The sequence below is a fragment of the Pongo pygmaeus genome, chromosome X (genome assembly GCF_028885625.2).
Source record: "Pongo pygmaeus isolate AG05252 chromosome X, NHGRI_mPonPyg2-v2.0_pri, whole genome shotgun sequence".
NCBI classification, from domain to species: domain Eukaryota; kingdom Metazoa; phylum Chordata; class Mammalia; order Primates; family Hominidae; genus Pongo; species Pongo pygmaeus.
In genome coordinates this window covers 107,852,965-107,875,998 of record NC_072396.2, presented here as the reverse complement: position 1 = coordinate 107,875,998, position 23,034 = coordinate 107,852,965, and the positions used below count along the sequence as shown (strand labels likewise).

Below are 23,034 nucleotides of genomic sequence, written 5' to 3'. Positions count from 1 at the left end.
TGTCTCTGGTGTCCAAACTGTTCTCTGGAATAAAGTCTCTTTCCTTGGGGCAGGGAGCAGTGGCTCATGCCTGTAATCCCAGCTCTTTGGGAGGCCAAGGTGGGCCAGGAATTCGAGACCAGCCTGGGCAACATGGCAAAACCATGTCTCTACAAAATATTTTTTTTTAATTAGCACTGAGCATGGTGGCAGTCGCCTGCAGTCCCAGCTACTCTGGAGGCTGAGGTGGGAGGATCACTTGAGCCCAGGAGGTCAAGGCTGTAGTGAACCGAGACAGTGCCACTGCACTATAGCCTGGGCAACAGAGTGACCCTGTTTCAAAAAAAAAGGTCTCTTTCCTCCAAATTCCTTTTTATTTTTAATAATTTTGTTTGTTTTATTTTTTATTCAAGACAGGGTCTCGCTCTGTTGCCCAGGATGGAGTGTAATGGTGCAATCACAGCTCACTGCACCCGCAGCCTCTGGGGCTATAGCTATACTCCCACCTCAGCCTCCAGAGTAGTTGGGACTACAGGCACTAGGTACCATGCTGGAGTACTTTTTTTTTTTCTTTTTTTTTGTAGAGGCGGTGTCTCGCTTTGTGGCCCCTTTTCAGAGAACTTTTGTTCACAATACTGAGCTACAGTGATAGTGGCTCTGCTCCCTGACAAATACCGGAATTCAGCTAATCTCTGCAGCTTTGCCAGTCAGCCGAGCTAGGATAGGATTAACATGCTCATGTGTAAACTGATGTGACCAACAAGGCCACATGCTTCAGCGTGGAACTGAAGGATAATAGTTGCTTCTGCCTCGTAAGACTGATGTGAGGATGAAATGAGATGTGTAAAGTACTTTGCAGATACAGTGCTTGATAAAGTGCAGCTATTATTGTTGGAGGCAAGGCTGCTTACAGTCCGGGCCAAGGTTATCTTCAGGCAATTATTATTATTATTATTATTATTATTATTATTATTATCATTATTTTTGAGACAGGGTCTCCCTCTGTTGCCCAGACTGGAGTGCAGTGGCACAATCTCGGCACACTGCAACCTCTGCCTCCCAGGCTCAAGCATTCTTGTTCCTCGGCCTCCTGAGTAGCTGGAATTATAGGCTTGAACCACCACGCCTGGCTAATTTTTGTATTTTTAGTTTTGCGATGTTGGCCAGACTGGTCTTGAACTCCTGACCTCAAGCTCAAGTGATATGCCCTCTTTGGCCTCCCAAAGTGCTGGGATTACAGGCATGAGCCACCACGCCCTGCCCAGACAATTATTTTGAATCTTCTTTAACACCAAGACAAATAGGGCATAAAGCATGACTTAAAATTTTTTAACCTGGAAATATTTTAAAGTAGTTGTAACCTGCTAAGCTATTAAAGACAAACAAACAACAACACATGTGCAGAAATTCCATAAGCACCCATATATTACCTGGCTTTGAGAAATGTAATTTACTTTTGTCCTTTCAGATAAGCCAGCTGCAGAATATATCCTGAGGTAACTGCTTTATGGAATTATTCACACTACTCACCAACAAGAAGGTAGGAACATCTACTGAAATTGACAAATTTTTTTTTTAGGAAAGTTGATATGTATACTTTCTTCCTAGCAGTAATTAGCTGAGCCATTTGTTTGCTAAGACCACTCTGAGCTTGTGATAATATCATCTGCATATAGGATAATTTTTATGTATCTGTTCACTTTTTTTTGGATAATGTGGGCTGATTTCATCTTTTAAGTCAAATGAGATTTCACCAAATTTCTATCTGGTACATGTTGGGGACATGGAAGGAAGCTTTGATTGCAAGAGCCACATTTCCCTGTTGTTTTTTAAAGTTGGTCTACATGTAAATTCATCATCAACTAGAATTAAAACCATCTATACACTTTCAAATATCAGTTGGCTTGTTTGGTTTTAATACTGTAACCCTCAGAATCAGCTTTGTATTTTGCCCCTTTGATGCTTGAAAGATAGGGTTTCACATAATATATAGAAGATCCGTGAAGCTAGTTCCTTTGGAACCTAGAGCTGGGTGACTTTCCACATTGGGGGGCAAAACAGTCCAAGCCTATTTAATGTTTTTCAATCTTAAATACCATTGCATTTACCTAAATACAGACTTGCATGTCTATATCTTTTTTTTTTTTTACATGACTCTTTGTTTCTCATGGGACTGTGCAAATTTCTCCCTGATTCTATCTTTTCCACTGTTTCCGTGGAAGGATGTTAGCCTCATTCTTCACCATGCTCCCTGTCTCCCTGCCTACCCCTTTCTGTCTTTAGTTGAGCTCCGTGAGGGCTGAGACTGTATCTCTTTTATTAACTGCTATACCACAAACACTTAGCATAACACTTGGCACAGATAATTTATCAAATAAATATTTTTTGAGAGTTTGAGTAAAATGTTAAGACTGGATTTCTTTGTACTGATCCATAATCAGTAAAACACTCATTACCTTATCTGATATTTTCCTTTAGAATAAAGTCAATCAATTCAAGGAGTCTCAGAACAGGAGCACATAGACACCAAACTTTGTGGGACAACAAATATAATGAAGAGTATGTTTGCTTCTTTCAAACAAGTGAGTGAACAAGGAAAATCTTTCCCAATGTATAAATATTGACTTGAAGTCCTTACCTGCTTATTGATGTAGGAATGGCCAAGTATTGATTTTGTAAATATAATAATGAGTATTTCTTTTATTTGTTACTTAATATTCATGAAGTTAACTGTTAATGTCAAAATAGACACACTACCTGTGTTCACAGTTAAGGAAATCCAAACAGAGAAAGACTTGGTATCTTTTTTGTTGTTGTTGTATAAATTTAGGGGATACAAGTGCAGTTTTGATATGTTATATCTTACATTACCCTTCCTTGGCTTCTCAGACTTAGCCTGGGTAGAGACAAAAGGCCAGACTGAATAGCTTGGGTTTATATCAGTCTTGATTCATGTGCCCTCTGACTCCCCAAATGATTGAGTGGGTGGAAGCACGCATATGCATTGTGCCAGTGTGTGCATAAATGCTGTCACATGTAAAGCAAGAAGCAGGGTGACATAGAAAGAGCAAGTCACAAGTTGTCAGGACTCTAAATTGAAGTTTTGTTTGTATCCGTGCCCTAAAAACCCAGAGCCATGTGAAGTCAAGGCCCTTAACACCCACCCCTCCCACATACTGAGGGGAGAATTCAGATGCCCACTGGAGTCAGCCAGTCAGACTGCCTTTTGCACACTCCTTGCCTCCACTCCAGTTTACCCTGGAAGACCTGTCTGCTATGGCTGAATCTGAGAGAGATCCTTGAGTGTAAGATCTGGTCTTGATCACCTTTCTACCCACACTGCCCCCAAACTTGAACTTCCTGGGGTTTAACACAATACTTAGTAGTTTCTCAATGAATGTTCACAGAACGAATTAAGGAATGAACGAATGTTGCTCTGGACAAAGCTGGAGCTTCCACGTTCTGCATAACTGCACTAAGTACTGACCCTGAAGATAGGAAAAGCAATACAACTGGTGCTGTAAAAAAATGTTTCTTGTTTATACTGCTGCATCTTGATCTTTGGCTGATCTCAGCACAAAGAGGGCTCTTTCAATTAGAAAAAAGGAGGTTTATGGTGTGTGGGAGAGCTAAGAACAATGGGTTCAATTGATACACTGGAGATGCTCTCAGCTTCTGAGAGCCTAGAAACTCCATCTATAGATGCATCCCAGAGGGCAGAGCCAAATAAGGGCACATGGAAAACATAACTTTCTTGGGAACTGGCTTTCGGTTCCTCTGAGGCAAAAATACAATCACTCTGTAGAACCCTGAATCAATTCTCCAAAATATGGTGCTGTGCCCTTGTTTGCAGTGTCTTAAAATAAGTCCCTGTCATATTTTTATTCTTTATGTCTTAAAGTCATTCAACCAGACTCGCTTGCAGAATATTAATTGTGGTTAAGCAGAAATCAGGAAATTAAATTGAAACTGCTTTTGAATGGAGCCCCTTAACTGATGACTGACTTGTCATCCCTCCAGCTAAAGATTCCTTTCTCTCCAATCATTTGCCAGCTGCAACTATGGGACAATGAAATGATTTTAAGACAGCTTTCTTTAAGCTGGTCATCAGGGTGCTGTCCAAGCGTGCCAAATTCTAACCTAGGGTTGTGAAAGGGCTTTAATGTTATGTCCCCAGTGGGCTAGTAGGCTGGCCATCCAGGGTGGTAGGTGTCACTAATTTATTTTAGTACTGCCCTGCCACAGCCTGTTTACATTTACGTTGCCCTTTCCATACCTGCTCTGTCCTTTAAGTACTAAACCTTCCATCCAGTACTATCCAAATAAAACTAAATATTAGTCACGTATGAATTACTAAGGGGTCATTACTGGAATATCCAAACAATTTAAAGAGAAGGTAACAATAACTTAAATCTAAATGCACCGGGGACTGGGGCACCACTAAGGTATTGACAAAGTAACCATAGTTGACTCTGAATATTCTGAAACCCAACTTCGAAGAGAAAAGAAACCTTTATGTAGGCAATAAATTGGTTTCAATATCTGCGTTTTAACACAAGCTCAGACATGTATTTATTGGATTTCTTTGGGCAAATTACTTTGCTTCTATTTCTTAGTGTCTTCAACTATAAAAATAGAAGTAATCTATTCATATACTATTTATTTCAGAGAAATGTTATGAGAATGACTTGGATGACCTGAAAAATGAATGAGCTCCTTGAACAAGGTACGATTATTAAGTTTCTATTGTGAAGTCAAATAGAACAATTCACTCAAAGGACACGATGTTTGATTGAGAACATTCTTAATTTTATTTTCTTTAATTTTATAAAATACACTTTGTAAGATAAGTTTCTAAAAGTTTATCCTTTATGTGTGTTAAAATTGCAATTCTATATCAGAAATGAAGGAAACACTTTCAGTTGATTAACTCTCTTTGTGTGTGTATATATGTGTATGTATGCATGTGAGGTTTTCAGGGAAGGGTTGGTTATTTGTTATGTTATTAAATCAAAACAAAACACAAGGTACGGATTACTTCACTGTCCTTTATCTTGATTGGTTTCTTACAAAACATTTTCCCTCTCCTCCCTCTATGCAGCCTGGAAGCTTATCTTGTATAATGGTTTGAAAACAAGTATCAAGTGTCTTTTTGTAAAGCTCTTACATCTCCTTAAATATCGCTGAAACCACTTTGGGGGAAAAGAACAACACAACTCTTTACAACAAAAGAGCTGTAGTACAAATCTTTCCTTCAATTAAAACCAATCAGACTTTTTTTTTTTTAACCCAAAGTTAACAAAAACAGGAAAAGACTGAAATCTGGGAGCTATTCAGGTCTCAAACTCTTTCTGCCTGTCCTTTTTCCTGGAAGCTTACCAACTGAATAGCTGATGACTGGTGCATTCTGTTATGTGATCTATATCAGGAGAAAATAACCTTTATGTTAAACCTAACTCTTAACACACCAAGATAACATTGCTAAGTAAAATCATTTTCCATTAGCTAGAAAGAACGATCGGATTACTCAAATTGAGATTCAAATTCACCAAATCTGTTTCTGCAAAGGCAGAATACTTGTAGAAAATCGCAATAGATTCATCTAACTAGCCAATTTTTAATATCATTTGTGATGTTTAATGTCCAATTTTCCTATTTTAAAAAAGAGTCATAATCAAAGAATTATTCTCCAGACATTTCTGATGCAACCCCAAATAAGTAATAAACAAACTGGAATACACAAAATGTGCATCATTCTAAAACAAATCAAGACCTTCAAATCACCTACAATGACTGAATGGATAATACCCCATGAAATGAGCACCATTGTGAAGATATGACAGAGGCCAGAGTACACAACTAATTAACAGAAAAAAAGACATGCTATCCAAAGAGTTATCTATCCTGTGTCTACCAGAGGGCCATCTCAGGTTACACCATTAGCCACCAGCAACTGCTGCTCCTTAGGCCAGTCTGTTTTCATGTAAGCTAGTTTCCTTCTATTCTCAGCTCCTTGGAAACCACAGGGTTGTCATGGTAGCTGTTATCAAGGAGAAGGGAGTGAGAAGATGCTGACAACACCCTGTTTCTCTTCCCTAACGAGGTGTAAGGCCAGATGCCCCCTTCGTCTACACAGATTCTACGCTCCCTTATGCTGTAAGTAAGGTTGGCTGAGTTAGGGCTTCAGTAGTCCATCACCATCGGGGTCAGTGCTCTCTTTCTGTGGGTGAAAGATCCTTGCTTTGACCCCCTTCTCCCAGCTGCAATAGGCAGATTTGGGCAAACGCTCTTATTGTTTTTCTGACATTCTTTTTTCTTCTATCTTCAGTGGTAATAGGGAGACCAGAATGAATTCTGTTTTGTACACCAAAGAGAATATATTTGGCCCCTATAGATGGCAAGAGGACCAAAGACATTCCTTCTCTGTACCTGAGCATCTTTCCTTCCACTTTGTTTCCATCAGTGGAAGTACCCTTTGAGAAGAAATTACTTTCTGATCCTCAGGAGATGCTTGAAAATTCAATTAGAGCCTCCATTCCTTTGTGACTTGCAGTTGGGGAGTCATCTTCTTAGGCATTTCCCATTTCTAGCAGGAACCAGCTGTGAAGCAAAATGACTAAAAGAGGTACATAAGAGGGGAGAGTCCAAAGAGAGACCTTAATCACTGCAAGACTCTCCTTTCTTGTTACACTCGTCAAGTAAGAAGAGGGCCAGTTGGTGGCAAAGGCAAAGAGTTAAGATGGGAGACGCAGCATTGTAGGCTGTGTGGTTAGAGCCTCGCTATTAGAGAAAGGGGGATTTCTACAGGGGATCAGAACTTGGTGCCTCGGCCCATGAGTTTAAGGACGGCAAAGTTGTAAGTGGCAGCAATCATGAAGGTGAGCTGTAGGGAACAGAAGAGAGAATGTGAATGAGAGTAGAAAAGAAAGCACTCCCTCCTCAAATCCCTTTGGGAATGAGGAAGGGTAGACATAAAATCATAACTAAATAAGGGAAAAACCCCTGCTCTGCAAAAAGCAGTACATCCCAGGCTTGGCTTTCTCCATATACACTTGACTGGAAGTCCGATGTCTCTGAGGCATCATGGGTCTCATGGTCCAGGCCCAGAGAATCAAATCATAAAGATTTATTCCACACCTCTGTTTGATCTAGCACTGAGTTTTCCTCAGAGAAGTGAACAATATTTGGGCTTTGCCACATCCATATATCCGAGTGACTTAGAGTCATGGGGTGCTTGCTGTAGACACACAGCCACATCATGCAGTAGAGCCCTCCCCTGGTTAATGAATCAATTCATTTTACAAGGTGAGAAATTACTTGACTCTGTATGGAAACCTCAGCAGTAGGGGCCAGGAGTTCTGTGAGCTCATCTTGTCTGATCACTGCTTATAAAATAACTTCAGATAAATCACTTCACCCTTCAGTGCCTTAGGTTTTTAATCTGCACAATGAGCACACTACATTCACAGGGCACTGTAGCCCTCTCAGCAAGACCTGGGACATAGCATTGTATTATAATCGTAACAATTCTAATAATGTTAGGAGGTCCTCCCAGTATTTCCATATGAGTAACTAAATCCACTGGAGAGTATCCAAGGTGGATTCATATTGATAGTATATAGAATTCCAGGCTATAGCAAGTCATGTTTCGTGATGTTTCAGTGTTTTGTCACTGATCTGATCAAAATGTATTGAAAATTAACTGTAATTTATGACTGCAAAGTACTTGGCAACATTACATGTTCTATAAATACTAAATATTATCATTCGTGTCTATGAATCTCTTACCTCTTTCCTCACACCACTTTTCTTGTCCCTATCTAATTTGTGATGTCTTTCTGCCTTGCCAATGCAGGTAGAAGTACGGAGCCTCTACCCTTTGCTATCTTCCAAGAAGCTTCCCTCCAGCATTTCAAGGATGGAAGCAGCCTACCTTCTTGCCTTTCAGAATAACTGTACCCACACTATCTCAGGCCTATTTACTTGCCAAGATCATTCAAAGTCAACTCACCAGGGAAACCAGTGTAGCTGCAGCCCCTACAAATGCAGCAATAAACAGGTGGAAGGTCATTTGGAACTGCAGGAAAATGAAAGAGGAAGAACTGTTTCTTGCAACAGCAGTAATATGCTCCACTGTAAATCATGAATACAGCTTTCTGAATGTGTTGATATCTTTCTTGTGTGCTAATTCCACATCTCTAACTAAATTTTCACTTCCCTAAATGTGGGCCTCCCAGTCTTCAGTATACACCATAGCACCTGGCCCATAACACCCAGAACACAGAATAGTCATGAAATAGTACAGTACTCCAAAATAATTAACTGGTTCCCTACAGTTGTGCCCAGGGGCCCAAAATTTAAAGTCAACATTTTGCTGTCAAAGAAATAATTTACTGCCTTTCTCCCCAGGATTTACTTTTATTCCCCTGCCTTATTTGTATATAATATCTGTTCTCAATACAGTGCTTTCCCTTTCAAATGTACTTATTTTACCTCTCATTTGAGATAAAGAAGTTCCAAACTGAAAATGTTTTTATAAAACCTATGAATGCCTCTGTGCACAGCCCATTTTCTTGATATGGTTTTTAACTAAAGGAATGAAAATTTTCATGTGGGGGATTTTGCCATTAGGCTCTATCTTTACCTAAAGCTACAAACTTCTCTTTTAAGAGGGGAAGGGTTGGAAAGGAAGTCTTTCTATGCAACTCTAGAGAAAACAGGTGTTTTACCTTCTATGCTCATTGGCTCAGGCATACTTAGCCAACATGTTGTAGAAGGCAATCGGCTAATTCAAAATCCAGCAAAGAGAAACTTTCAGTCCTTAAAATTGAAGGCCATGGGTGTAATTTGTATGGTATTAGCTACTCCCTTGTAAAATAACCCAAATAACCCACTCACCTCAGCTGTTTTGCAGATGGACAGAAGGTTGGAGCCACAAACCTTGCCAGGGAAAGCATTCCATGGGAGAACACCTAAGTAAGACACAAAAATCAAGCAGGGTAAGCTTTGTGGAGTTACGGGGCCACATGGAGACTTTCCCCCAGAGCCCTTCTTCCATCTCTAATTATCCTGGCTGTAAAGTTGGATTCTACCAACAATCAGGATCCTCTTTTCTACAGGTTTACAAAAAAGAGAAGGTGGTATTGAACAGTGGTGAAACCTTGTGTTTGTTATTGAAATGTGCTGCTTTGGGGTTGTGAACAGCAGTCAACTAGAGTAGGCCAATGTGAATGGCTAAGAAAATTCCCACCATCTCCAAGTTCCCTTCCTGGGGAAGAAACCTCTCTGGTTTCAGTAGGGAAGGATTAATAAACTAAGACCCAATCATTCATCATCTTATATTTTTCTCATAATCACCACCCTCCTTACACTAAGAAAATAACCAAATATATAGTGCTTCCATAGTGGGTAGGAGAGCCAAAGCACCCGTGCCCTAACTCACCATACATTCTGGCATCAGCACAGAGACTGCCTATACTGGCAGAGGTCTTGCTGGGGAAGGCAATAGACTGGCAGGTGGTCCAGGTGTTGAAGTAAATATACACAGGCACAGCAGAGCAGGCAAACACCAGGAGCCACACAACGGTCAGGGCATAGGTGATGCCCACAAACTAAAATGATTGACATGGGGTGGTTAGAAATCAGCATCAGCCTGCAGACGTAGAAACACAAACTGGGAGATCCTGGAGTGGCGTGTGCCAGACATTAAAACCAGGTTCCAGGGCTCTCCCTCAAATGAAATCAGTGAGCAGGGCACCTCTGCCAAGGGTAATTGGCAGTATCTACTAGAGAACTGGCCCTAGTATGATGGAGGGTGGGGGGAATGGGTAGGGGAGGAGTAAGGAGGATCCCTGGGTTAGAGAGGCTTCAGAGGATGTTTTTGGGCAGATAAGGTGTAAAGAAATCAAAACAGATCTTGAAAGAAAGTCGTGCCATTTTGTGCCTTAGGCTGAGCTTAGAAAATGTTCCTTGCCACAGGAATATTTTTGTTCCCTAGTCATTGAACAAAGCCAATAAGAGATTAAAATTTCAGATACAAAACCTTTCTAAGCTAACTGCTGGCCACAAAAAGACATTGCTGGAACCCATACGTGTTCAGCCGCCAAAGGATCTTTAACTCCAGAGACTGAAAACAAATGTGCACCTCATTCAAAGCATGGATAACCCTCAGACAATAAAACATTCAACATGCAGATCTACTCCAATTCCCTCTGGGACCTCCAACAGTGCAGGATCCCAGAATATTGTAAATTTCACCTTGGAGTCAATTATTTAATTTTTATTATTGATCCTCCCTCTCAGATCGGGTGCCCAAGTCTCAATCACATGAGCAGCATTTTAGACTCTTGTCCAGTTAGATCCACTCTTGTGGTCCCTCCTAGGAAGGAAGCAAAGGGATACCAACAGATGGCTTAGAAATGGTCTGATTGTACAAAGCATCTCACAAAACTCATGCTTTCTGTTTTGAGAAGAAATTTGCTTAGGGAACCTTTGAAAGGCGAGCCTAAGCCAGCTGGGCACCACGTTCTTCCTGACCTTCTCGTTCGGCTGCAGCCATCGCTTCCTCACTCAAATGCCAGGCCCCTAGAGAGGACCCAGCCTTGGGTGGGGACGAGGCCACAGACTCGCGCCCAATTTTCCCCCACCCCTTGTTATTGCCACAAAATCCTGAGGATGATCACCTTGTCGGGATGTCCTAGCCATTTTCCCAAACAATGACACACCCGCTCCAAAGAATGAGCTTGATGTTGGCCTCTGGAACCCCTCCCCTTCTGGCCCCCTGTTACCGTTGCGCTCAGGCCCTTGCCGCAGATGGTGGTCTTGTAGTCGCCAAAGATCTGCCTGACTGCGCCGGTGGTGTAGAAGCCCTCAGCCAGCAGGAGGGCCCCATAAAGGAAGAAGAAAGAGGCAGTTCCATAGATGACATACTGGAAGGCATGGATCCTGCATTAACAGGTAGACAAACGAGACCAGGGAATCTTATTAATTGAAGACCTGGCTTCTTTCCCGACATAAGTGAGGTATACACCAGAGCTAGCACCTTAACAAGGCTAGGGATTCTCTAGAGTAATCACCAGGTTCCTCCTGCATGCTTTCACCTTATCTTTGTTGAAATAAGTGAAGACAGGGTGTATGTGACCAGAAACATATGCCCCTCCCGCCACACCTTGCTTACCCTAGGACCTGGAGAACCAGGGACCTACTCTCCCTGCCCCACCCTTCCGACATGCTAACTCACAGAAGTAGGGAGCTAGACAAGAAGAAAGGTGGGTGAAGGAACAGGAGCCTAACTTGTTCTAGGAACAGGAGAGGCTCAGTGCCTCCCTTGGCTTCTCCATACCTACTACGCTGGAGGCTCCAACTTGGGCAATATGAACCACACCTAGCAGAAGTCAGAACACGTGTAAGAAAACAAGGGGGCGGGGGTGGGAGGGGCTGACAGGCAGGCAGGCAGACCTCTCCTTTCTGAATGGGCTTCGAATGCGGAGCAGGAGAGATCTGCACAGAGGGAAGACTCGGGAATCCGGTCTGGCTCCACCCCAGTCCCCTGCTAGTTACTAAGGTACTGAAGAGTTCTCTATCTCCAGGATGGAGAGAGGGAAAAAAAAGATGGGTCTGTGTGGGAGGGCAGGTACTTACACATTGATGAGATACTCATAGTCCTGGTAGTTTTTGGAGAAATAGGTCTCAATTAGCTTTTCTGTGCCAGTGAGGGCTTCATGTCCACAGCCACAGAACAGTGCCACCCCAAAGAAACACAATCCAGTGGCCACCAGGGAAGCAAAGGGGGCCCCTACCAGACATCTTGCACAGCACTCTAACAAGCCTGGGGAAGAAGAAGGGGAAACAGTCAGGCACATCCAGTAGGTAGCTCATGCCACTCAAACCTCTCTGCCAGGCCAGCCAGGCCCTGTGCTCACAGGCTCGGAGATAGTGGGCACCCCGGAGTCAAAAAGCAGGAGCGGCTAGAGGTTTTGGCTTTCAGCATGTGAGATTGACCCAGAATCCTTACTTTGTTTCATTCTTGAAAATAAATCTTTGGCCGGGCGCGGTGGCTCATGCCTGTAATCCCAGCACTTTGGGAGGCTGAGGCAGGTGGATCACATGAGGTCAGGAGTTCGAGACCAGCCTGGCCAACATGGCAAAACCCCGTCTCTGCTAAAAATACAAAAATTAGCCAGGCATGGGCGCATGCCTGTAATCCCGGCTACTCAGGAGGCTGAGACAGGAGAATGTGTTAAACCCGGGAGGCAGAGGTTGCCGTGAGCCAAGATTGCGCCATTGCACTCCAGCCTGGGCAACAAGAGTGAGACTCTGTCTCAAGAAAAAAAAAAAAAAAGAAAGAAAGAAAGAAAGAAAATAAATCCTTACCTTTTATTGCCAGAATGTAAAAAATATTTAATAAATAATAATAATTCAGCAATTCAAATAGCAAGCCAGAGAGATTATGAAATCAGTCCCTTCTTTCTTATTGTTCTGGTCTGTTTGTTTGCTTGCTTATTTTAGTCATTCATCAACTATTTATGGAATACTCACTATATGCCCAGCATTATGCTGGGTGTTATACGGGATATGAAGAGAGAAAAGACACAGACTCTGCCATATGGGAGTCTTTAATTTCCTGAGGAAGAATTAGCTAAGTAGACCTAACATTTTCAACTAACAATTCAGGCAGCCAAGTAAGTGGTAACAGAGGGTAAATGCACTTGGAGTTCCAGGAAGGGATGAGTGCAGGCCAGAGTGCTGGTATTGTCAGACAGGATTTTAGCATGAAGAGCATTCCAGGTGGAGGAAACTTTGGAAATTGCATGCTCCTGGATATTTTTGAGCATCGTGTGTATTTGTTGCAAGGAATGCTTGATTCTTCTTAGTTTACATATGGGAGGAGCAGTCCAAACAGGATGGAGCTAGCACAGGACAAGAAATGAAAATAGGAGGATTGATATTACTCGCAATAATAAAAATGCAGGCTTAATGATTTTGGCCACTTTGCATGGTGGTTTTGTCCTCCTATAATGCAGCTTGGCTAATGTCCCCACCCTCAGTTATACACTGAGATTCTGTCAAAACAGTTACAAACAGACTTTATACAAAGTCAGCAAAGCATGAAACATCTTTCTGGCACTAGAAGAACACACCATGGCCTGGGAACACATGTGTCTTAAAGTGCTAAGAGTCCCTGAGATCCCCAGACCTGGTATCCCAGGCCCTACGCCAGTGTTGCTGAGAAACAGGAGAGGCACACAAGAAGTCACAGGCTCTGAAAGCAGCTGTGTTCCAAGTACTAGTCCCATGCTCTAAGATGTCATATGGATTGAACCTTAGCAAATGCCAAGTAGATGACTGACTAGATGAGGAAAAGAATGGCTTCCTCTGGCCTCTCGGCCAGATCCCTAAAATGTAGAAGAAATGAGAATGTTAAGTTCTTCAGAAAAAATGTCTTAATTCATATGTATGTATATATATAAATATATGTATATATATACCCACTGATTTTATATATCTATAAACACAGTATACACATGCACCCACACAAATACTCAGCAAATGTACTGAGAAGCTGCTATTTTTGAATAAGCAGGTTGTGACAGCTTGTACAATAAAAATAAATTGTATTAATTACTTAAGCTTGGATTTTTGTATTCAAGCATTTCTCCAAGCCACACTCACTTTTCTATAGGGTATCAGGGAAAGGGGACTCCTTTGCCTGATTCTGTTAACATTAGTTACAGTTTGTTTTTAGCCCAGAGAGCTTGAACACCTGGTGATTTGCATGGCTGAATTGCATCAATGTGAACAGATTTGGAAAGACCAAATTATCTCTGTCATGGGAAAATCGAGGTAGAGGCATTTGCCTCTGTTCTCAGAGACACAAAAGGAGTGAGTCCTATTACCCACCATCCCCTGAAATGACAGCCCTTTCTTGGCTTTCAAAGAGTGTCACACCAAAGATGAGGCTCAGAAGCCCAAGCCAAACAAAGTAAGCAGCTAACATTTGAAGCAGAACTTCCTTTTCCAAGAACTAAAGCATTGCTGCCAGGAAACTTGGCCTCTATAAGAAGCAATCTGTAGCTGTGCTGCTGTGAGTGGAGGCTGAGTTTACTCAGCATGAACTTTGCAAACGTGCTTGGGAAGAGTGTCTTTTCAGAGCTGGCCCATGGGTGTGTCTGTGTGTGTGCACACGCACATGCATGTGTACAAATGTGCACATACACACATGTGTACCACAGAGAAAAACACAACAACTGAAATCGATTGTTGTTCTCAGAAAACATTCCAGAAATTGACCTTCCTCTTTCACAACAGGTTAAGATACTAGATTCAGCCTATAAGTCAAGAAAAGGAGCTTGGAAGTAAACAGGACTGCCATTTTCCTTCTCTGCCTATCTAACTCCTCCCCACCCCCAAACTCTTAGACTTTTCTAGTAAAGAAAGTCTCTGAAGCCTGGGGATGGGGGGAGAGGAAGGTCAGTGACCCCACTGTTCCCTTTCTCCCCAGCACAGGGTCAGGGCTTGGACAGAGCCCTCCATAGCTCCCCCGGACAAAGAAGCCTTGTTCTTTCCTGAGATCTCAGGAGCCTGATTGGTATTCCACAGGGGCCTTCAGGCCGGGGGGTGGGGAGGGGGTCAGACTCAGGGAACAATGGCAGGACTGTTTGTTTAGCCAAGGGTAAGAAGAGCCATCCACCCTAGCAAGTGACCATCTTGGGCCTACTCACTCACCCCAGCATTTTCATCTGGGAAGGGCTAAGTGCTTGTGCAGGTATGGTCAGGGATGGAGGAACTTGAACTCTTGCTAGCCAAAAGAGAACTCCACTTTAAGGTTTAGCTGATGCCACCTCTAGGGTTGCAAAGATGAGAGGGAAACATCCTCTTGAGTGTATCTGATCCCTCAATCATCATCCAAATAACCTGAGAGTGTCATGGATTGTGTTCTTACTGGGTGATAAATGGCTAAGCCTTAGGAGCAATTCTGAGTCACCAGATCATAGCCTTTCTTTTCACATCCATTTTTCCTCTATTTTCTTAGAGCTTGAATAACTTAGCATCCCCTTTTCTGCTCCACTACAGCTCAAAGCAAGGGACAAGAAAGAAGTAGGCTTTAATGAGTTTCTAATGTAAAGTCTGAAATAAATGACTTTAGATAAATCTATCACTATTAAGCTACAAACAATTCAGTAATATCAGCATAAGCATCAGATGTTCATCTCTTCGCAACCTAGATGAAATGTTTGCTTTGGGGGCATTTAAGTTCAGCAGAAGTGAAGAATCTCAGTCAGTCTGTCCAAGCAAGAATCAGATTTTAGATTCTAACTGAGAAAAACTTAGAGCCTGCAAGAAATTATTTTTTCATCAAAGTAGTTGACAATCAAAGCATTCTGAGAAAAGATCCACTGGGTTCCCTTTGATTTTTCACAGTCCAAGAAATGTCCTTGGGTATGTGTGAACAATAGCCTAAAGCCAAAAGCTCTCCATTTCAGAACCCCTCCTGGTTGAAAGGGTGTGAGTTTGATTCAAGAAGACTGGAAGAGATTCTAGGGGAGAAGTTCCTTGGCTCTCTCAAGAGACATTCTCACATTTCCAGTCTAAGTACAGACTGTGAGATGAGAGAGTTGGCATAAAAGAACCATATAGTAATAACATTTCTTAATGCAACTCAATCAGATTAAACCGCCTGACTTTGATGAAAGGTCATAGAGAAAAATAATGACCCCCTCCAGTGTTTTCCTTTCATTTCTGTTTATGTGAATTCAGTACAAGAATTAAGCACACTAGCAGTGACATAGACATTAGGAGAAGCAGAAGGGAATTAAAAGGCCAGTCCCTTTCTTTAGAAAACTTGAAATCCTGTTGGGGCGAACAAACATATGTCTGTGAATCAAAATCTAAAGCTACCTATAAGCAAGTGTTAAAATGGATATAACGAAGTCGTGTGGGCAAAATGTAAGCAAAGGGAAAAGATCATGTCATGATTGGCTACATTTGTATACAAACTCCCAAAACAAGTCTAATCAATCTGTGATAGTTGATACTCCAACTTTAAGCCCTTCTCACCAGTGATCTTCACAGCGGTCTGACAGAGATCAACAGAACCAATGTGATTCTGGATCTTACACAGATCCAGGTTCATCAAGGGACTGTATTGATCCTGATGCTGTCTCTTTAAGCAGGCGCCAAGAGCTCCCAACCCTCCCTCCCTCCTTTCCCATGCCCTGGGCCCGCCTCAAGGACCAGCTCCATGATGGAAATTCAATGTGAATCTGGGAACTCATCAAAGGAAGGAGAGGAAGGGCTTTCATCGAAAGGAATGGTAGAAAGAGACCAATTGTACCCTGCACAATTCCCAGCCTGTCCCTTGAATCCAGCTGACAAAGGGAGAGATAGAAGAACCCTATACAATAGAGCTAAACAACAGGCAGGCTCATTGAGGGAGAAACTGGCCCCATCTCCCTAGGTCTCGAATCTGCACTACAGTCTTACCCTCCTCCCCGAACCCACCCCTTAACCTCACCCCATGAACAGAGGCCTTCTTGATCAGGGCCTGCAGTAGTTGACAAGGCCGAAATGCTAGAGCAGCCGTGACTGGTACTAGGGATGGATGGGGATCAGTGGGTGGGTTCTAGGAGTAAAACAACAATTATCAAGAGGTGCCAGAGACAAACAAAGACTTTTGCTTCTGGCCTCATCCTGGTCAGACAATGCCCTGCCTATAATCTTGTCTTTCCTACATATCCCTTGTGATATCAGCACTTATATACCACATTCAAGTGCTGGAAAACAGTCCCGAAGCCTCTGGGGCCTGAGAATCCAAGCCTGCTGGATAGTCAAATCATGTGGACAAGGTTAACTAAAAAGGAATCTCGGCCTCCTCTTTGGACACGTTTTAGTATTACCATGGCAACAGCATCTGGACTATCTTGTTTCCTATACTCCCCACTCCTCTTCAGACACACACACACACACACACACACACAGAGAGAATGAATGATATACATATTCCAATTTATGTGCAAGCATTGGGAAGCTGAGGTAGGACTTTGATTGTTAAAACTTATCCTTGGCACATTGTCTCCACCTTGCCCACGAATGGGAAGATGAAAGGGAAGTAACTGGTACTAGAGACGATAGTAGCCATACCTTGTTCCTCAGGTCAGTCTCCCACCATTTCCTCCTCTCTCCTTGGTTGCAGTGTGAAGCTGATTTGGGGAACCTTATTCTCTTCCTTGGGACTCTTTTCTAGAGCCCTGCCTGGCAGACAGCTCAGAGGCCAGTGCAGAGCTGAGAGATAGCCCTCAGGGCCACTTTGCAGTAGGCAAGAGGGATTAGTCAATCAGTACTTGCTGAGCTTTTGATGTAAGTTTGGCACTGAGTAGGCTCTGAAAGCAGGAAAGGAAGCAAAAGCTGCTCCATTCACCTACCATGGCTGCTGTGACCCTTCCTGATCATGTCACTGTCCTCACTTGGTCTTCTTTAGACCTGAAGTGCTGTGGGCAGGGAAGGCATTTCTACTGTTGCTTTCTTTCAAGACAAAGACCTGTACCCAGGGGATGGCTTTCAAGCCTTCAGGATGATAGACAAAAGCAATGGGGGAAAGTGATGTTACTGGCTGGAGTTCTACCTTAATGGGTTTGGAGACTATATTTCCCCTCCCACCCACCTCCCAGGGTTGAGGTTGTTATTACTCAGATCGCTCTGAGAGAGCAGTTCCAGTTGTCAGCCTGTTAAGTAAACTTCTGGCTTTCCTAGCTCAGAGCCAAGCCTAAGGCCCCCTAAAGCAGGGTAGACCTTTCAATCTGCCTGGCTTTCCAAGAACTCCTCTGGCTCTGCACGGCCAAAGGGAGAAGTGAGGTAGGGAAGGCTGCACTTGATTATTTTAGTCAGTGTCTCCAGGAAGACTAGGTGAACATGCTGGCTGGGATCTGGTTTATTTTTGGCTCCTGTTATTCTTGGGGCATTCTTGCCATTTTGATGGGATTCAGTTAGTCTTCAGGCATTTTATAAAACTGGACCCTCGCTCTGCCGCCACACTTTTTGCCTGGGCTACACCCACTTACTGCAAGCCAGCCAAAACTACACTGCTTGGCAAACAGCCACTTTTGGATGGAGGCATCACAGTCTGGTTACCAGGGTAACAGCCACTGTTCTCAGACGACAACAGGCTTGCAGACAATGTTTTGCTGTTCAATAATGGCATTGTGTTTCAGAGCAGAGAATAATCAGCTACTGCTCTTTGGGTCCTTTCTGGTTCCATCATTATCCCAAAGACTCACTTGGAACATTCCCCTTCCAAATCAAGGCAAAAATTAATGAGCTATCATTTTCCCCATAAATCTTTTGTGCAGATACTACTGAATCAGTGTTCCTCCTTGCTTCCAATCCTAAGGGATTCTATATGGTTGAAGTAGTAAGTTCCCTGTTCCTGGAGGTGATTAAGCAGAGGCTGTACGAACGTTTAATTAGTTGTTGTAAAAATGAATCCCACATTGAAGGTTGGCTCAGACAACTTCTAAAGTTCCTTCCAATCCCAGATTCCATGATATAATATGTTTACTGCAATCGTTGAACAGCAGTGCACTCCACATCAGAAGTAGTGGCAGTCCAGTACCTTGTTAGAGATGATCTATAATTCAAAGTACTTTAGATACTCTGTTATTGAATAAATGAAAACTCAGTGGCTGCTCCATCATATGTACCTGGCCCAAGTATCGTCCACCCTTAGGACCTGGGACCCAATGTGCATCCTTAATGGTGCCCTTATCTGTGGCAATCTTCCCCTGGAGGAAACCACCCAGCCTCCATAACAGGCAATTGTCCCTGTGGTCACTTTATTTGTTCCTGCCTTTCCTCAGGTATTTCATCCCCCGAGGAAGTAATATTCAACATCCTTCTTTACTCCCTCTCTGTTTTTAATGCACAACCTATCCAATCAGCTGGGCTGACATTAGATAGGATTCCTGATGTTACCCAGGGCAGGAATTGAGTTCCTCCAACATTCACCTCTCATCTGGCCACACATAATTGGTCAAATGATTCTGACCCAAGCAAGCAAAGAAAACCCAACCACCCTGGAAAGAGGAAGAGTCAGCCTGTATACACATTATTGTCAAATAGTAGGTATTATCATGATTTACAGTTGTTACAGATCTTGCCCATTTTCAAAGGACTTTGACATTATTGTTACTTGATTCTCACAACCCTGAAAGTAGACAAAGTAGTTATTGCTATTCCCATTTTCCAAATGAGGAAGTGGTGATTCAGTGACCTGTCCAAGGTCACATAGTTCATAAGTAGCAGATCTGGGATTTGAATCTGATTTTTCTGACTCCCTGTCCAGTGCTCTCCCACCTGTTTTACCTGAACACATGCTTCAAAGTGTTCTCTCCGTGTTTCATGATGAAACAACCTAAAGGCTGAACCAGCTCAGTATAATTGCAAATTGATCACTGTGGGTGTTGTCTACTGGATGCTACATTTGATAGGGAATACATGGGGCAACTGAGTCTCATTTCATTTAGGATGTGTTTAAGCTGCTGTCTTTGTTTTGCCAAATGTAAGCAATGTCTACAGGACTCTGTGGAGTCCAATAGGGACAAAGACCCTTGTGCTCTGCACACATTACTCTGAGTAGAAACTACCACCAGAACCTCATAGCTTCTGTCTTTGTTCATGGAACCTAGAAAAGCCCTCAATACTCAGCCAACTTAGCAAGAGCCCTAATGTCCCAGCATCCTCCTTGTCACAGCAGAGAGCCTTCAGGAAAGCTATGTCTGCGATATTTGCTAGAAATGATCACCCCTATATGTGCACACACACGCACATATGCACATACACACACACACTCCTACCCATATCTGTTTCCCATGGTCAAGCCATTGAGGACTTTACTTTCATTTCCTGAACCTGAGAATGGCCTCCTCAGCCATAGCCAAGCCTGAGTCCAGCTTGCCCGATCCCCAGCTTCCTATTGATGCCAAACATGGTTCAAACTTTGCATCAAGCAAGCAGTTATTTTGTACATCTGAGGGCTAGACAGTGCTCAGTGGCCTCCAGCAGAACCAGGAGGGCAAGCTGACCCAACCGTTACCAGGGCCTTGGAACCAAGGGAAAAGAGAAGATAGAGGGAAGTGAGGGGGTAGGAGGACACATGACCACATCCATCCGGCGGAGCACTCTCTCCAGAGATCTGTGGGACTCTCCACGTGCTGCTGGAATTCTTTGGTAATAAAGCATCATGCTTAGTACAGCGGAGAAGGAGTTAATCTAACTGAATGTTAAGGAATTTAAAAAAACAAGTGCCAAAACGCGACTCATTTAAACCATGGAACCCCTGAACCCCAAAGTTGGAAATTCTCTTGTGAATTCCTGTGTCCGCTTGAATCTTCAATGCTAAAGTTTTTGAAACTTACCCATGTCTTTGGGACTCTGACTCCAATTGTAGCCGGCTGGCTAGTCTGCTTTGTGGCTGACTTTGTTCAGCTGGAAGGATCCTGGTCTCTCCAGCCTCCTTCTTCGGTCTTTTACTTTTTCTCTCTGAGTATCTTTGTCCTCTTCTCCTGCAATGAAAAGGGCTTTCTGATTGACAGCCAACCCCCTTAAAGGGACAGGCCTGCTTTCCTCCTCTTCTCCTCCTCCCCTTCTCCTCCCCTTTTCCCCTCCTCCTCAGGGATACTCCCTTCTCTAAGGGCTCCATCTTCTCTTTCTGCCTTTCACTGCCAATTGTTTCATTTTCTTTGTTTTTCCTTTTTTCCCTAAGGCTTGCCTGGAATTTCGCTTTGCTGCAGAGACATCTGGAAATGTGGATTGAGGGTGGAAATAAAATGAAGATGTCCTGGAAACTTCCAGCTGATCCTTGGGTCTAATTGGTGTGGGATATGCAGCACAAGAGTGAGAAGCCATGAAGTGAGAGCCCCGACAGGGGCTCAGAGTCAAAAACCTAGATGTTAGCTCCCAAAGTCCTTCCAAATCTGCTCCAGCTACCCACATCACTCCTAGCTGCCCTTGGCCCTCTCCACCTTTCCCCTCCCGATTCCTTGGAAAATAAGCATTCCTCCCCCACCCCCACCCCCAGCTCTACGAACACAATAGAGAAGAAAAAAATGTCTTTTAAGATAATTTCCTCCAAATCCTTCTCAGTTTCAACTGCATGAAGACAAAATGCAGGCTGTCAATTCGATGAACAGATTGTGATTAGGCTGGGGGAGGCTAGAATTGTAATAATTTTATAGCTACGATAATAAAGACCCAGAAGTGGGCAAGACCTGTGCGAGTTCACAGACTAGGTTAAAAAAACAGGCCAGCGTTGAAGATGTGGGTGATTTCCAAGAAGGATAATCGACTTCGAGACAAGTCAAGAACACGATCTGGGAATCAGGTAGTCAGTATTCCATCCTGAGAGTGTAATATCTTTATCAGAGAGCTTAAGCCAGGCAGACGAGAGGCAGGTAGTGGGTTAGAGTGAAGCAGCAGGTGGCAGTGAGGGTGGAGAGAAGAAACGAAATATAGTCCTTGCCACAGAGAAAGAAGCAGTAAGACAAAAATGGCTAAGCAGCAAAAACAGGGAAATACTATATAAAACCTGCCTTAGCAATAAGTTGTTTCTAAAGACTGTGAAGGTATTTAAATGCCCACTGCTAGATAGGATCAGCCTGGGAAGGTTTTCTAGAACAGGTGAATCTTAAACAGTGTCTGTCTGGGCTCCTTGTCAGTCCTGTCTCCCTTCACAGCTCCCTTGACCTAGAGGCCGGTGTCCTCCCATGGATGGCCTTTAAAACAACTGGCTGACATATAATAAGAGGGGCACCTGTTGGAAGCCTCCGGAGAAGGAAGGTATGGTCTCCTGGAACTTTTCCTGTGGTTTTGCCTTGGGAGAGGAGAGAAGAGGAGGGAGATACTGAGCAGAGACTAGTACCTTCCTGGGGTGGGAGAGAGGCAAGATTGTGTCTTACAGTTTTCTCTTTGGGCTGTGACCTTGGACATGTTAGTGGCTTGGGCTCTGCTGTTAGGAAATGGGCGAGTCTTTGGCAGATGCCCCTGTGGGCCCAATGGGGCCAAATCCTGCACCGTTTGAGGCTTGCTTAGAGTACTAGAACTCTAGATCCTTTGCTCTTGTATCAGCCCCAAGAAAAAAGGATCTCTGGAAATGCTGCCCCTTGCAAAACGGTATAGTAGTAGCTTTCCAGAGCAGGCCAGACTAAGGCCATGTGACTGATGGAAAAGGGTCCTAGGGCCCCTTGCCCTCCCCAGCCCTGCTCGCCAGCCACAGACTATGCCTGCTTTGGAAGCTCAACTGTAGGATTGTGCCAGCAATAAACTTCTGAATGGTCACTGTCGGAATGGCCCTGGAGAAGGGGGAGGACCAAGAGCAAGAAATCGCCAAATGTGTCTCCTCAGCTCATCGGATGGCAGGAGTGAGCCCAAACTTTGGGAGTTCAGATTTAGAGGATGACGCAAATGATCCTTCAGAGCTCGAATAGATGAGACAGCTCTGCTCACAGGGGACATCACTCAGACTGAGCCCTCTCACAAAGCTTCCCCTGAGTTCTCAGCAGCAGCTCTGGGGACAGCAACTCTACTGGAAAGAAAATATGTGTTCCAAATAAACCCACAGATACCAATTTATCAACCACATTCCCCTAAGACACATTTCTCTTCTCCTTTCCTCCATCTCCATTGCCTTAATATTCATTCTATCCTCTCCCCAAGTCTCAATGTCTTTTTGTCTGTTACCTGTCTCTGTCTCTGTTTCTCTCTGTGTGTCTGTCTCTGTTTCCTTCTTTTTCTCTCTCCACATTCCCTGTCTTCGCCTTGTTCTTATGCTTGTTCTTATGCCCAGGGCCAGAAAAGGGACCCAGCCAGGTGACCGTGTCTCACTCATCCCAGTGCCTTAAGGTTCCCAACTCCCTAGAATCTAGTGTGTTCTCATTGCTCTGTACACCCCGACACTCTGCCTCAGTACCTCGTCAGCAGACCTTTCCTGAGGGCTCCCTACAGACCTCATAGGATATCTTCCCAGGTCCTCCAGAGCCCATTTTTATCTACACAGCCCCACCTATT

The 23,034-nt window shown here is 43.5% G+C and overlaps 1 protein-coding gene across 2 annotated transcripts; it reads right to left on the bottom strand.

The window, feature by feature from the left end:
• Positions 1–4,766: 4,766 nt before the first annotated feature.
• Positions 4,767–20,534, bottom strand: PLP1 (proteolipid protein 1). 2 transcript variants are annotated; one of them, XM_054472895.1, is made up of 7 exons: positions 20,388–20,534; positions 11,620–11,806; positions 10,662–10,923; positions 9,422–9,590; positions 8,878–8,951; positions 7,991–8,056; positions 4,767–6,862 (listed from the first exon to the last, which is right to left on the bottom strand). In XM_054472895.1, the coding sequence occupies exons 1-7, from the start codon at positions 20,389–20,391 to the stop codon at positions 6,791–6,793; spliced, it is 834 nt and encodes a 277-aa protein (XP_054328870.1). In that variant the 5' UTR covers positions 20,392–20,534; the 3' UTR covers positions 4,767–6,790. The 2 variants fall into 2 exon arrangements, with proteins under 2 accessions (XP_054328870.1, XP_054328871.1); XM_054472896.1 differs by having other exon boundaries at positions 10,767–10,923.
• Between the last annotated feature and the right edge of the window lie 2,500 nt (positions 20,535–23,034).